Source organism: Coccinella septempunctata, chromosome 5 (genome assembly GCF_907165205.1).
Source record: "Coccinella septempunctata chromosome 5, icCocSept1.1, whole genome shotgun sequence".
In the NCBI taxonomy this organism is placed as follows: Eukaryota; Metazoa; Arthropoda; class Insecta; order Coleoptera; family Coccinellidae; genus Coccinella; species Coccinella septempunctata.
The window spans coordinates 16293697-16308832 of record NC_058193.1 but is presented as its reverse complement, the minus strand read 5'-3'; the positions used below and the strand labels follow the sequence as shown (position 1 = coordinate 16308832).

At 35.2% G+C, this 15136-nt stretch overlaps 1 protein-coding gene and 1 long non-coding RNA gene across 2 annotated transcripts in view; one reads left to right on the top strand and one right to left on the bottom strand.

The window, feature by feature from the left end:
• Window positions 1-15136, top strand: part of LOC123313140 (protein O-GlcNAcase) — a 30747-nt gene that overhangs the window by 7161 nt on the left and 8450 nt on the right. The window contains exons 5-9 of the mRNA XM_044897877.1: window positions 3890-4090; window positions 4451-4569; window positions 5587-6036; window positions 7487-7548; window positions 9834-10005. Coding sequence (XP_044753812.1) covers window positions 3890-4090; window positions 4451-4569; window positions 5587-6036; window positions 7487-7548; window positions 9834-10005 — 1004 coding nt within the window. The remainder of the gene's footprint in view (window positions 1-3889; window positions 4091-4450; window positions 4570-5586; window positions 6037-7486; window positions 7549-9833; window positions 10006-15136) is intronic.
• On the bottom strand, window positions 10578-11647 carry LOC123313160. Its single transcript, XR_006537724.1, has 2 exons — window positions 11488-11647; window positions 10578-11415 (listed from the first exon to the last, which is right to left on the bottom strand). It is a non-coding gene; the product is annotated as an uncharacterized LOC123313160 (long non-coding RNA).

Genomic DNA, 15136 nt, shown 5'->3' with positions numbered 1-15136 from the left:
GCACGTTTTGGAAAAGTGACTCTTTGCAACTTGAAATGCGTGCGGGAAAAAGGTTGAACGCGCACGCTTGTAGAAAAAGTATATTTTTTTCCAACTACTGTCGCTGTCATCGAGAGCTAGATTTTCATTGCTTTCGGAATATTTATGAATTTTCCGCAACAATATAAATATAACCTAGAAAAGTATTTGGAAATAAGTAAATATTCCAATTCAGAGTATATTAATCATCATTCAGAAAAGATATAATGATGTTTATAATTTGTACGAATAAATTAAAATTAGAAACATAAATAGCAGTACAAAATTCAAATTATCGTCGGTCATGTATAGATTCACATACCAACCTGAATTCCGCAACTTCTTATTCTACTTGCGGTGCTCCATCGGGCTGAATTGCTTAGTGAGCAATTGTTCATCAGTTTGTAGTTGGAGATACTCAAATCCTGAGACTAGCTGACAAAAATTCTACAAATCGATAGAGAATACTCTCTCTCACCATAGAAATCGTGGGTGCTGTGTTTCCTAGGCGTCATCCTTAACTCTTCAAGTTTGCTGCAGATGAACAGAATATGTTCAACCATTTCATCAGTGCTCCTGCACCAGCGGCATAGGGAACAGCCGGTCAGTCCCATTCTATTTAAGTGTTTATAAAACAGATGGCCAGTTATTGCTCCAGTCACCAGACTCAGCTGTTTCCTCTCAACAGCCAGTAGTTTTTGATCTCAGGTATAGAGAACGATCTCTTGATGAGAAGCCTCGACTGCCTGAGACCACTTCCTGTACTCCATTCAGAGGAAAATTACCTGTCTAGCCATCTATTGAAGAAGTTCTTGATAGCGCCGGTTGAATTCCGCGTAAAATCTTAAGTTATGGGCTTATTGCCAACTTGAACTCGATTTTCCATAGCCACCCAGATGTCAATCATTCTTGAATGGACTATACATCATTCTTGAAAAAATAAATTCAGAAGGAGATAGTATGCCTTACTTTAGAAAATATTAGACATAAACCACTCAATAAGATGCGAAAAAGTTGTACTTATTAAAGTCACCCCAATCTGAGTATGACTTTGAGAATGAGGTTTCCATTTTTTATGACCAAGTTTATAAATAACTAGCTGACTCGGTGATTGTGTGACAATGTGGCATATGAGTAAAGGAGACGTGCTGTGGATGATATTCCATAAACAAAAATGTGTGGAAAACCTATAAGTACTCTATGATTGCTCGATTGGTCGTAAGAAAAAGGAATGCTTTTTTTTCTGTTCTGTACAATTTTTTTTGGGAATATTTTGTTATATAAACCTTGTCCTAACAATAATAAACACAACAAAAAAAGAATTGTCCAATTTGGTGCGATCGTTTGAACAATAAAGCATTTTGAAGTAAACCATAGATCCTCTTTTATTAATATAGATTGAAATATTTTGGATATCCTGAACGTCTTCATTAGGCATACTTGGAATCCAACGTATTTTCTTTTATTCTTAACTCCAACCTTCTTCTGGTCTGTCTTAAGTATGACTTATCACAGAAGTTGCACTGTAACTTATAGATGCCACTACAATGTATTATATTCACTGTATCCTTTGAGTTACACAAAATATCACCCAGGGAGGAAGACTCGGAAAAAGAGATCTTCACCCCCTAACAGGAATTCTCGAGAATATGCGAGATGGCTTTGGAAAAATGTAAAGAAGGGAGAAACTTCTTCGGTCTGAGTCGAGGGTATTTGAACAATAGGCCAAATCCTGTCTTCTTCTGGACAATATGTTATTACTGAGCCGATCCATTGAACTTGGGTTGTATCCGTTATTAAATTCTATTTGTTTAATGATTTTGAGTCTTTTAGTTCGGCTTTTCTGGGAGAGGGGTACACTGTGGGCTGTGCCGATGTAACAGCGCCAAGATGCCAATTTAAGGCTACACGGATGATGGGAATATGCGGGAATTATGTGATTAATATGTGTGGACTTCCTGTACATCTGGAAATCAAGAAAGCCACTGTCAGTTCTCGAGATAGAAAGGTCAAGAAAATTTAAAGTGACGTTGGGGTTAATGTCGTTGATGAAACCCAGCAAGGTGTGGGCATCTTCGGGGAAACCATGCAATATGACAAAGATATCACATCGGTATCGACATATCTATACCAGCGTATTATCTGGGTCCAATTAATTAGGATGAGTAACTCAAGTTTCTCTAGAAAACAGTCAGCCAAAAGAGGGAAAAGAGGGCAACCCGTGGCTAATCCTTCAATTTGTCGGGGCAATGTCTAGTTGAAGACGAAGAAATCCTGGTGTATACAGGGTGATTCATAACTAATTGGACATAGGCTCAGGGCAGGTTGTTTGGACCAAAATATGGCGATAGGACCAAATATACCTCAATAAAATATTGCTGTGGAAAAAGATAGAGGGCGTTAAAGTTGAATTTTTTTTTCGTTTTTTGCTAATAATTTCACTATATTTTTTCATCCGTTTTTAAGAAAAACACAACTGAACAGTTCAGAGCATCGGAAGAGGATTTGAAGTAACGATTTATTTATTTTATTCATTTATTTCGACGATAAAGCATAATTAAAAACAATGTAACTTAAAAAGAATAAACATTAATTAAATGTTCTACGTGGCCTCCTCGGACTTCTATGCCTTTTCTAATTCTTTTAATAGAGGACTTTCGAACTTCGAAGAAAATATTATTCTGTCCCCTTTTGAAAAATTCAACTTTAACGCCCTCTATCTTTTTCCACAGCAATATTTTATTGAGGTATATTTGGTCCTATCGCCATATTTTGGTCCAAACAATCTGCCCTTAGCCTATGTCCAAATAGTTATGAATCACCCTGTATAAGCACCGTTGCCTTACATGTTTTCCACTGTTAAAATATACAAGGTGTATTTAAAGGTGAGGCTTTTTTTTAACAGAAGGTAGAACTGGTCAAAATGAAGCGTTTCACAAGAATCACTTAAACAAAACTTTCAAAATGACAAACTCGAAAGAAAAATTGAAAATGATTACTGAAATAGAACCTAATACGACTATAGACCGTTTGTAAGCTGAATTATCTCTAAGCAATCGAAACAACTTATCGATTCGACCATGTAGTTTCGTTTAGGATATTGGCACGTTCGATATTTACGTTGTAATGAAAATGGAAACTTAGGGTTGCCGAATGTTCTCATTATTTTTTAGTAACTTACACGATTTTATGAAATGGCTCATTTCGATACCAACTGAGAGAAGAGACTCAGGGCACAAGTGTGAAAAAAAAGAATATTACTTCAAAATCTCACCAACAAAGTTCGTCTAAATTATTCACGAATTTTTTCACAATGGGCACCACAATCTTCTTGTTCGAACCTTCCAACAATCGTCGTAAAAATGGGATGAAATGGGGAAACATCATAGCACTTTTTCAACATAACTAACGTAGGCACTTTCAAGAAGCTGCATCGATTTTCTAAATTTTTATTGCAACCTAAATTGCACTATGCTGCAATCATTATTCTCTCAAGTGACCTGCTTTCTTTTTCGATTTACTTGGTATTGAATCATTGTACAGCCATATGTTTGTTTTGTTTCTTTTTCCGAAGCCAGAGTCACCTTCCACAGTCCCGTACTTAAAATTCAATGAAATTTTGTCAAACTTTTAGGGGTTGTATCTCAGCCATCTTGGATATTTGATATAGACAATTTTTGGTGACACGACTTATTTTGATGAGTTCTACCTTCTGTCAAAAAAAAGCCTCACCCTTGAAAACACCCTGTATGTACGTGTCGAAGACTCGCCCTGCGTATATGATTTATCTTTCAAGCTTTAATTTCATGAGTTTCGATTTCATTTCACAGTTCCATCACTTTTTTTTTCATTGGTTTACTATTGTCAACAGATGATACTGTATCAGCCGACATAAAGCTTGAAACGGAAACAGAGGATGGTCAAATGTGTGAAGATGTACCTGCTACATTATCTCCTAATATGTATCATCCTAGACAAGCATTGAGAAATGCTATCAAAGAGTGGCTTCCAGAATTCTCTAAACCTAAGTCAGCTTGGGGTCCTATTGCAAAGCCACAACCGGCTGTTACTGGTGAGTACCACTGTATTGACCAAACATACAAATTGGCTCAAAATATTCGAATGCATATTGTGACGTTTTTGCTTCGAATTTCGAGATACGAGGGAAAATCATCATTTCACCGAATTCTTTTGAAAAGAGCTGATTTAATAATAAACTGTTTTTTCAAATATAGAAATATGTATATTCAAAAATTAATTGGGTCTCCTATGGACAGTTGTAGGATAGTCCGCTCTATTTAAATTTTAATCCTTTATTATTCCCTTCAAAATTACAGTTTAAAAATTGGATTATCCTGGAACTGGGCCTTAGACCAAATATTATGACAAAAATAGATAATATTTGTGATTGTTAATCGAATTATTTTTCTAGTTATTCCTGTGCCAATAATACCTTCCATTAATACATGCATGAGTCTGACTGCTACAACCAATACTAGTTCCACTGTTACTTCAACAGTCAATGCAACACAATTGCAAGCCTTGGCAGAGGTGAGAATTTATTGTCCTTATTCATAAAATATTCTACTTCCATCTTACACAATTTTGAATCACAAAAAGTTTTTTTTATATGTTATTCAGAAGCAATCAAAACTATCCCACCTATGCATTTGCCATAAAGAATGCGAATTGATTAACTATTTCATTTTTATAATGAAGAGTTCAGTACAATGTAAATTTAAAGGTCAAGACTACGCCGTTACATTGATATGCTGCATCATCATTCATTCATTCATTCATTGCTGCATCCCGTTACCGGGAATAAATCTACAAAAACTGATGGTGACCATGACGTCCCGCAGTCCAGTCAGTCATAGAGAAACGCTATAGATATGAAACTGGATTAAATTCTGTTACGAATAACAGTTCTATCTATATAATAGTAATTTCAGGTCTCCCTATGCTTTTTTGAATTTGAAATCTCTAACCCTTTATGCTCCACACCTCTCTACTTTTTGTCAAATAGGAACATATGGATTGTGATATACAGCATGCCAAAAAAATAACATATACCTATTTGAAAAATGAAGTAGAGTGGTGTGGAGCGTAAAGGGTGAGAGATTTCAAATTCAAAAAAGCATAGGGAGACCCGCCTTCGAAAATACGAATCCATGGATTCGTGGATTTCCATTAATAATAATTAGTAAAAGAATAATGATCCGCTTGCAGTATTCTCACAAATTATTAATTATTTCGTAATTTTTCAATACAAAAAACGGCACAACCGATTCTAGTTTTAGCCACATCGCTGAATAGGTAATCAAATTACCTTTCATTTGATATATCGCAATCCATATATTCCCATTGTTTTCATCCAAAAAATATGCTTGAATAATTCACATCCCAATTTAGTTTACACATTAGCCATTTCTAAGTAGTTGCTATTAGTATACAACTCTATTGGAATGTACAATTGGTTACCAATCTGAAAATCGTGGCTTCCTTATTTATTTTTTATTTTTTGATAGATACATATGAGCAGTTATGTTACAGTTGAATGCTTTCCAGGTTACTGTAAATGACAGTATGGTGAATCCTGTGCCAGGGCCTATTATGAATTCCTTAGTTTCGGAGTCCAAAGTGGTATGTAATGAATCTATTCCAAATCCAATCACAACAGTATCGATTCCTATACCAGTGGCGGGAAATCAAGACGAAACAAAACAAATAACGGTATTAAGCGGTGCAATTATCAAACCCAAAATCAACAACACAAATGAGGAATATATCAATTCTCAAAATAGCGGTCTAGGCATAAGAAATAGCGAGGATAAAGTAATTGGAGAAGAAAGAAATTCAAAAGAAATAATGAATGCTGAAAGGGTATCTAATGAAAACGATTCTAGTCCAAGTGCGTCGGAGCCTATGGATTGCAACTGCACTCCAAACATATCACCCAGTCATGTGATAAAGTCATCTGGAGCATCTAATGAAGATATAGCTATGAGTGAAATCTCGGTAAGAAATGATATAGATATTTTTTAGTGTTTGTGCCATTTGTTTTTCTTTTTATGCAGGTTACAAATGTTGAGTGAATACTCAGGAAAGTGAATAATTTATAATGTTTCGATTAATCTTATGTACTCTGTAATATTAATTGTCCTTTTCTCAGGACGCTAGACCTCCATTCATCACTTGTTCATTTTGTCTCAATTTTGTCTATATATTCTGTTGAATTAAGTTCAAGGCCACATCGAGGAAACTTATTTGAATATCATTGCTACTAGACTTCTTTATTTTTTCTAAATACCTATGTGTTGACTTTTTAGCAATGTTTCCTTGTATTTGTTTTCATGTAAAACACCAATTGAATAGTCTTTGGCAATAAAAAAATATGAAGGATTTGTTAAAGCTAGTAATTGGTTCAGTAAATGCAGAATCTACTGCTCTGAATTACAGTCCATGAGCAAATACAAAAACTTCCACGTGATATTAAAGCCTTTAAATCGGATACAGCCATAAACAACTTTTGAAAAATCAAAATTCACTGAATAACTTCCGTGATCCAACTCTAGGTACTTAGATATAGTGCTTCCAAATCCAAGAGGCCGGTGTAATCAAACTGAATAACGCGATATTTTTATACAGGAGTGTTCTAAGTGTAACACTATGAATACATCTCTGCGTAATAACGTACTGGATGCATTAACACTGCATGTTGGTGTTACGGCTAACCTCCCGAATTTGAATGTAACATAGTAAGTTCGTTTGCAGCGTTAACATGATCATTGGAGCTGATAATAAGTTAGTATAAACAGAATAAGTGTATTTCCTGAAACTTTTCAGGGTTTTTACTCTCAATCTTCTGAACAAAATCAATTAAAAAAGTGAAATAAACGATTTGATCCTGTGTAAATTCTTGCACTAATTTGTCAGGAGCAAATCAACCAGAAAAAATTGTTGCTTGACAATGAACTGAAAATAAAGAACTTTGAAATTATAATTTTATATAGTAACGTTTTGGAGTCTATATCAGACTCCTTCATCAGACGAAAATCAATTTTCGAAAATCTTCTGAATTGTATCTTTTGTTTGACATTAATTGACAAACAATTGCAGGAGCAAGTCGTTTATTTCATTTTTTTAATTGATTTTGTTCCAGAGATTGGGAGTGAAAACCATAGATTAATAAAAAGTTTCAGAATCCTCCCAGAATGAATTTCAATTGATATCAGAATAAGTGAAACCGATATTATGGTTGTAAGCAAATTTTGTCCTTGATATTGATTATTTCCAAGACAAGTTCTTTTTTGGATTGATGGAATGGCATTTTAGTAGTCTCAGGAGCATTTGAACTCTTTTTACATTTCTACACCTTTTGTATGTGGCCAAGTTGTTATGACGTACATTGATTCACTCATATAAGTATATTTACATTGATTTTAGTAGAAATATGTATTTTTTTTAGACATCAAGTGGTAGTATGCAAGTAGAAATGTTTGACACAGGAGCTGAGAGCAAATTAGAGAAGTGAGTATTGCTTCTGTAATAAAATTTTCCTCAACACCCTCAGGCGGCTACAGACGGCATAACTAGCCTTCGCCAGCGTTTCAACGAACGTTTGTGGAAACGTTGGTATTCTCGATATTCGTGCACGGAAGACCATACACACGACATGCTTGTCTTGCCAGTCTTTTCGAGGCAAGTGAGAATGCGAACGTTAAACAAGCGTGCGAAAAAATGGCGTCTGACTCCGATGATGTAGTAATAGCGTATGATCTACTTTTAAGTTAAACTCCAAGATTGGACATGCTGGCTTATACAGGGTTAGAACTATTTAGAGGGGACTACAGGGATATCGAAAACCGTTAGAAATACAGGGTAACTTAAATTACGAAAAAGTTGCGTTATTCAAGGATGAGTGGGTGGGTGTAAACAGTTCCCAAATATCTCTGATGGTTCCTGAGATATCTCGAAAAAACTGAAAATCAAGATTGTCATTTTTTCTTCATAACTCATTTGTTTTTGGAGATAACTACACGAAATTCGGTGTGTAGTCATAATCCTATATAGCGATTATACTGGTGTACTACTTTTTTGTAATTTAAGACACACTTTTAACGGTTTTCGATATTCCTATAGCCAGCCTCTAAATAGTTCTAACCCTGTATATCGTCAACTCCTGCACTAGAATTCTCTGAGTCGACAATCAAGATGCAATTTCATGTCTTAAATGTTTCAATTGTACATGAAACGGACATTTCATTGGATATAGCAGCCCATGCATCGGTAACCAAATTTCTACTTTTATGAAGTTTTGCGGATCCCAAATAATTGGGTACTTTTCATATAAATTAAGGAACTCTATAATAGTGTCATTGCTCAAGTTTTCAGTTATTTTTGCTTTGAAAAACAATAATAATTGACAACAAGAAACATTATTAAATCCACTGCAGTACTAATCGTGCACGACGACGCGAAGTACTTCACAAAGCACCAAAAATTACTTAACCCTCTAATACCCAATTCCGCCTTGAGACTGGTTGCATATAAGTGGATACAAAATTATTCCCTGTGAGCAGTATAGTTCAACTGCCCATGTCCGCCTTCAGTATAGGTTCATTTTGTTTGAACAGGTGTTAATGTAAATCAGTTAACTATTTGTGAAAAAAAGATGTAGATTATACATAAGCTAACTTGAAACTAAACGGAAATAATTAAAAAAAAAATGGGCATTAGAGGGTTAATGAGGGATACTTACCATAAACCATTCAAGCCAGATTTAACCTTATAATTTCAAATATGATAAGGTCCATTGGCGAGTCTCAACAAATCCCTTTGATGTGTGTTGATAATACCGCCTTCTAGGCGAACCCTGGTCAGCGTTGGCTTTGTTTTGCCATATGTTTTGCCTACACACAATGCGCCAACGTTGGAACGAACAGACGTTGGACAAAGTTTGGCATGCCGTCTGTAGCCGCCTTTCTACAAACAATATTAACAGCAATCTAGTTCATCTGGTTCTATTTTGAATTATTTGCTACCTGATTCAACAGTGTTGTTACATCTCTCAATAACCATACATTTCAGTTCTCAAATTTGAAATTCATTGAAAATTTCAATTATAAATTCAGGTTCGATGAATAAATGATCCTTTATAGGTGTAAAAATAACAATACATTTCAATAAATATACATTTCAACTTTGCAGTTTGAAATTCATCAAGAAAATTTCAATCATAAATTCAGGTTCGATGAATAATACTCCTTTATAGAGCAGCAGCTCATCGTGGCCGTTACTGTTAACAGAGCTAAGTGCTTTAATAGGCTATCCACTGTGGGCTTCACTCCTTGAAATTCATCAAATTGTACTAATTCTCTTCCAAATCATTCACTAACCGACATAATTGAAATCGCAAATACTCATAACCTAATTGGTGTTCCCCTTCAGTTGGTTGTTTAGAAGAGTCCATCGATTTTCTGCACATATTTATTTATTAATTTGTCAAATCTTAAATAGAGGCTATCTGTTCAATTAGAGGTACATTTCTTACCCACTTTATTTTGGTCAACTGAATGGTTAACAATACTATAGACATGATGCTTTATGTAACTGACAAGGTTGAATGAAAATTGCTTGTGTTGCAGAGTGTTTTATTTGCTTGTTTTATGTTACTATTTTCCTTTCGGCTATGAAGAGGCCTCTGACTCTGAAAATGTTATCAAATAGACTAATAGAGCAATGTGATTTTTTTTACTTTTGTTTTAGTTCTTTCCAATATTTTATTAAACATGAATTGAATTTTGATTATACAGGAAATATGGAGAGCTTAGTATTGATGACTTGACTTTGTTGTGTGACCTTTTCTATTTGCCATTCGAGCATGGTGGACAAGGTTTAGTCCTTTTACAAGAATTCAATTGGTTGAAGTCCAACGCAAATCTTGTCATGGAGCAAAATCAAAGAGCTAACAGGGAATCTCCTGAGGTAGGTCTTATTCTCTTTCATTGTGTTCTAGTGGTAATACATATTATAAAATGCCCTTGTAATAATATACTACTCAACTAGCGTAAAATAGAATATAATCATGTGTATGTGTCCTTGAAGGTATGCGAGGCAAGCTTATGTAGATCTTAATAAATCGTTACTAATTATTACTGAATTTTTGCAAGATCATCATATGGAGTGATGCAATATTGCAACACTATACGCTGGGATTCATAACAAAAGTCAAATAGTATATGTTTTTTACAAAAAAACCTATGGAAACTAAATCCTCCTAGAGCCTAGTTCTCAGAGCTTCGTAGTGTCGCCAGCGACAATCCCCACTCCTTCCTACATTCTCACATGACGTATTGTGTTCTCCGCTGTCATAAACAGCTGATTGTCAAATACGATTGAAAAATTCTATTCTATTTTGAATTTATGTTACATATATCTCTTCAAAAATGAATTTTCGAGTTGCTCACACCATAATGTCCGAAGTAAACATGGTGTTCGAACTAAAATTGTGTAAAATTTACATTAGTACAGAGGCCATGAAAGTATTCAATAACTTGGGAGGAAATGAATAATTATGCCATCCTCTTGCATATTTTGGCCGAAGAAATAGAGACAGTATAAGATAAGAAGTTTTACTCAAATGACTCGAGACAAGAGACGACTAAAATTATTGGATGCTATTGAAAGAGCTATTCAAATATATGGGTTATATTCTATCCTCATTATATTTATGCTGTATATTTTTCTACTGGATATAATTTTATACTGTTCCTATTTTTGAACCAATTATATTTTCATATTGTTTCTGTTTTATATTTATAGTAAATACACCTTTTGTATAGAACAGTGCATATTTTGGAGATTATTTAATACAACCACATTACATCATATTATGTATATACATTTTAAAAAAATATTCGATCCATGTGTAAATTGCTTGCACAAACGCTGCTGAACGAATGGTCAGGAACAATGGTCAGCACAACACTTTCCGCATGGATCGGATCCAATATATTTCACAATCCTCATAGCATTTTATCATAAAATGGTCATTATTCCTTTCTTTACATGTACACCAATTCATCTGTACTGACCCTTTTGTGAAAACTTCTCACATAATATTTTGTTTCAAACAGCAAAACCCAGATATAATGCGAGCATTTGTAGGCTGATAAGCGCTTGAATGCTTTCATTTGCTGATTTGTTTAAACTGGTTGTGAAAACTAGAAAAACCACAATATCATCATATTCCATCAGGACTGTAACCTCATATATCTCTTGCTTAAATGGTGTATGGATCAAAACCTCCAATCTTGTTTATTTTGTGGGAGTAACGTTCAGCTACTTTTTGATTTATTTTGGGAATTTCAATGAAATAGGCACTTTTTGTATTCACTGAAAGAAAATTGGATTTTAATTCAGGAAATCTTTACATATTTCTCATTTCAAAACGTGAAATTACCTCACTTTTCATATATCTATTACGGATTGGCCAAATGAATATTTATGGAGTATATAGCAGTGAACTCCCATGGTTCATTAGGAAGTTAAATACCTATCTGCCGCAGTGGCCTACTGAATCCACCTTCTTCTCCTTATTTTATTTCGCCTTTACCACGAATATAAAGCTGTATACCTGTAGAAAAACTCCATTCTGAAATAAACCAATAAATATGAAATGAAAGAATATTTCCTTATTAAATAAATCAATCAGGAGTACTACGGTGTGAAATTTATTTATGTCAAAAACCAAGCGCTTTCGGTCTAAAACAAGACCATCATCAGGGTTTTCCTAGAAGGGTGAAAGAGGTTGTATAATACAAACAAATACATAGATATAGTAGTTACCCGTCTAGGAAACTATCGCAATTGTCGGCGAGTAAGTAAAGGCATCGCAACAATAGATCAGGTACACTCAAAATGGTAAAACTAAACATTTCAGAAATATATAAAAATCATATCAACGACGCAATTAAGAGGATCATAAACAATCATAAGAATGACATAAATGTAGTAATGACATGAATATCATAACCTCGAGAAACCCCGAGAAAGACAGGAAAGACACATCTCAACTATCAACATATTGTTAAATATGCCGACCGTAGGGTGACCTGAAATAAATATGGTCATAGGCGTAGTGGTCAAGGGGAATCTCGAAATCATTACAAATTAAAATTAAAAATTAAATATTAAATTTTTTCTTTTTCAAATCAATTACATTACATTAAAATTGGGACACAATGCGGAAACGAACACCCAAAAGGACACCCACATGACAAGGACCTCAAGAGTTACATCAAACTCTTAAATAAAGGAGTGAAACCATTATTCAAATTTAAGTTCACCTGAGTGTTTACACAATTCGTATTCGAACTCAACTCACGTAATATCTCGATATCTTCTAAAAGGTTCATCTTAATGCTATATCTATTTGTTGTAAGTCTATGGAGGATCTTGGAGTTATGGTTGGGGCTGAATGATTGGCCCGTGAAATTTAGATGGTGACCAAATGCCGATGACTGAGGCCTATTTAAGTGCTCTTTTATTCTAACTTCCAATCTTCTTCTTGTCTGTCCAACGTATGAAACATCACACTCGTTACATCCCAACCTATATATGCCGCTACAATGCAAACTTTTCACTCTATCTTTGGAATTACATAGAATATTTCCCAGGAAGGAGGATCTTCACCCCATCACAAGAAGCCTCAAGTATGCGTGAAATGGCGTTAGAAAAATGTCCCAAGTAGGGAAGAGAGAAGTATCTCCGATTCAAGTCAAGAGGCCTAGAACAATAGGCCAAATCTTGTCTTTTTCTGGACAATATGTTGTTACGGAGCCGATCCACTAAATCTGGGTTGTAACCATTATTATAGGCTATTTGTTTAATTATGTTGAATTCTTTTAATAGGTTTTCTTCAGAGAGGGGCACATTGAGGGCTCTGTGGATGTAGCAACGTAAAGACGCCAATTTATGACTATTAAGGTCGATTCATATTATACGTTCCGCTCAGTTCAGGCCGGCGGAAGGATCATTAGCCGTTGACGGAGGTTGCGTTCATATTATCAGTCACGATCGTCTCAGTCACCTTCCGCTTCGTGTGTCGTGAATCTTCGGTTGCATTCGAATTGACCAGCACTTGACACATGAAGCCTTTCATTTTGATCAAAACAGTACAACAAGGACCCTAAAAAATATTGTTAAATTATCAGTATTATTATTTTCGTTGTTTCTCTTTCGTGCCCTATCTCATAGGACGTAAACTTTTGCTGCAAGTACGCCTGAATGAATGTTGTGCTTTTGCATTATTGTTAGACGAAGATGAAGAGGAACAAAAAGTCGGTAAAAGGATTGGGTGTCTAACCAATATTTGAAAAGAGAAAAGTTGAAGGTGAATATTGGACATTATTAAAAAAATTGGTCCACACATCATGGCTATTTTAGAATGAACAGGAAATCATTTCGATTATACAGGGTGATTCATATTGGGACATAGGCTAAGGGCAGATTGTTTGGACCAAAATATGGCGATAGGAGCAAATATACCTCAATAAAATATTGCTGTGGAAAAAGATGGAGGGCGTTGAAGTTGAATTTTTTATAAGGGTATAGAATAATATTTTCTTCAAAGTTTTAAAGTCCTTTATTGAAAGAAATAGAAAGGGCATAGAAGTAGGGGGTAGGACACGTAGAACACTTAATTTAAGTTTATTCATTTTATGTAACATTGAAAATATACAGTGAAATTATTAGCAAAAAACGAAAAAAAAAAATTAACTCTAACGTCCTCTATCTTTTTCCACAGCAATATTTTATTGGGGTATATTTGCTCCTATCGCCATATTTTGGTCCAAACAATCTGCCCTTAGCCTATGTCCCAATAGTTATGAATCATCCTGTATACTGTGAAAAATGTCGCAAATAATAGACAAGAAAAGTTCAAAGAAGCTTTCACGACAAAGGAAAACCCTTGATTGACTGAGCTGAACTGAGCGGTTGCTTATTCATATTATACGTTCAGTCTCGTTCAGTCCAACCACGCCCTTCAGGCCATCCGCAAAATATTCTCTGGAAGAATACCGTCGGACGGCCGTAAGCGTGCCGATAGGTGCTGAAGGGTCGGAGACGGATAGTATGAATTAGTCCATATAAAACACATTGAAAGATATTTTGGCTGAGCTGAACTGAACCGAGACGGACGGATAATATGAACTGACCTTTAGGATGATGGGAATGTGCCGGAATGATGTGGTCTGTTTGTGTGGGCTTCCACAGACCACATCATTCCGGCACATTCCCATCATCCTAATAGTCATAAATTGGCGTCTTTACGTTGCTACATCCACAGAGCCCTCAATGTGCCCCTCTCTGAAGAAAACCTATTAAAAGAATTCAACATAATTAAACAAATAGCCTATAATAATGGTTACAACCCAGATTTAGTGGATCGGCTCCGTAACAACATATTGTCCAGAAAAAGACAAGATTTGGCCTATTGTTCTAGGCCTCTTGACTTGAATCGGAGATACTTCTCTCTTCCCTACTTGGGACATTTTTCTAACGCCATTTCACGCATACTTGAGGCTTCTTGTGATGGGGTGAAGATCTCCTTTTCTAATTCCTCCTTCCTGGGAAATATTCTATGTAATTCCAAAGATAGAGTGAAAAGTTTGCATTGTAGCGGCATATATAGGTTGGGATGTAACGAGTGTGATGTTTCATACGTTGGACAGACAAGAAGAAGATTGGAAGTTAGAATAAAAGAGCACTTAAATAGGCCTCAGTCATCGGCATTTGGTCACCATCTAAATTTCACGGGCCATTCATTCAGCCCCAACCATAACTCCAAGATCCTCCATAGACTTACAACAAATAGATATAGCATTAAGATGAACCTTTTAGAAGATATCGAGATATTACGTGAGTTGAGTTCGAATACGAATTGTGTAAACACTCAGGTGAACTTAAATTTGAATAATGGTTTCACTCCTTTATTTAAGAGTTTGATGTAACTCTTGAGGTCCTTGTCATGTGGGTGTCCTTTTTGGTGTTCGTTTCCGCATTGTGTCCCAATTTTAATGTAATGTAATTGATTTGAAAAAGAAAAAATTTA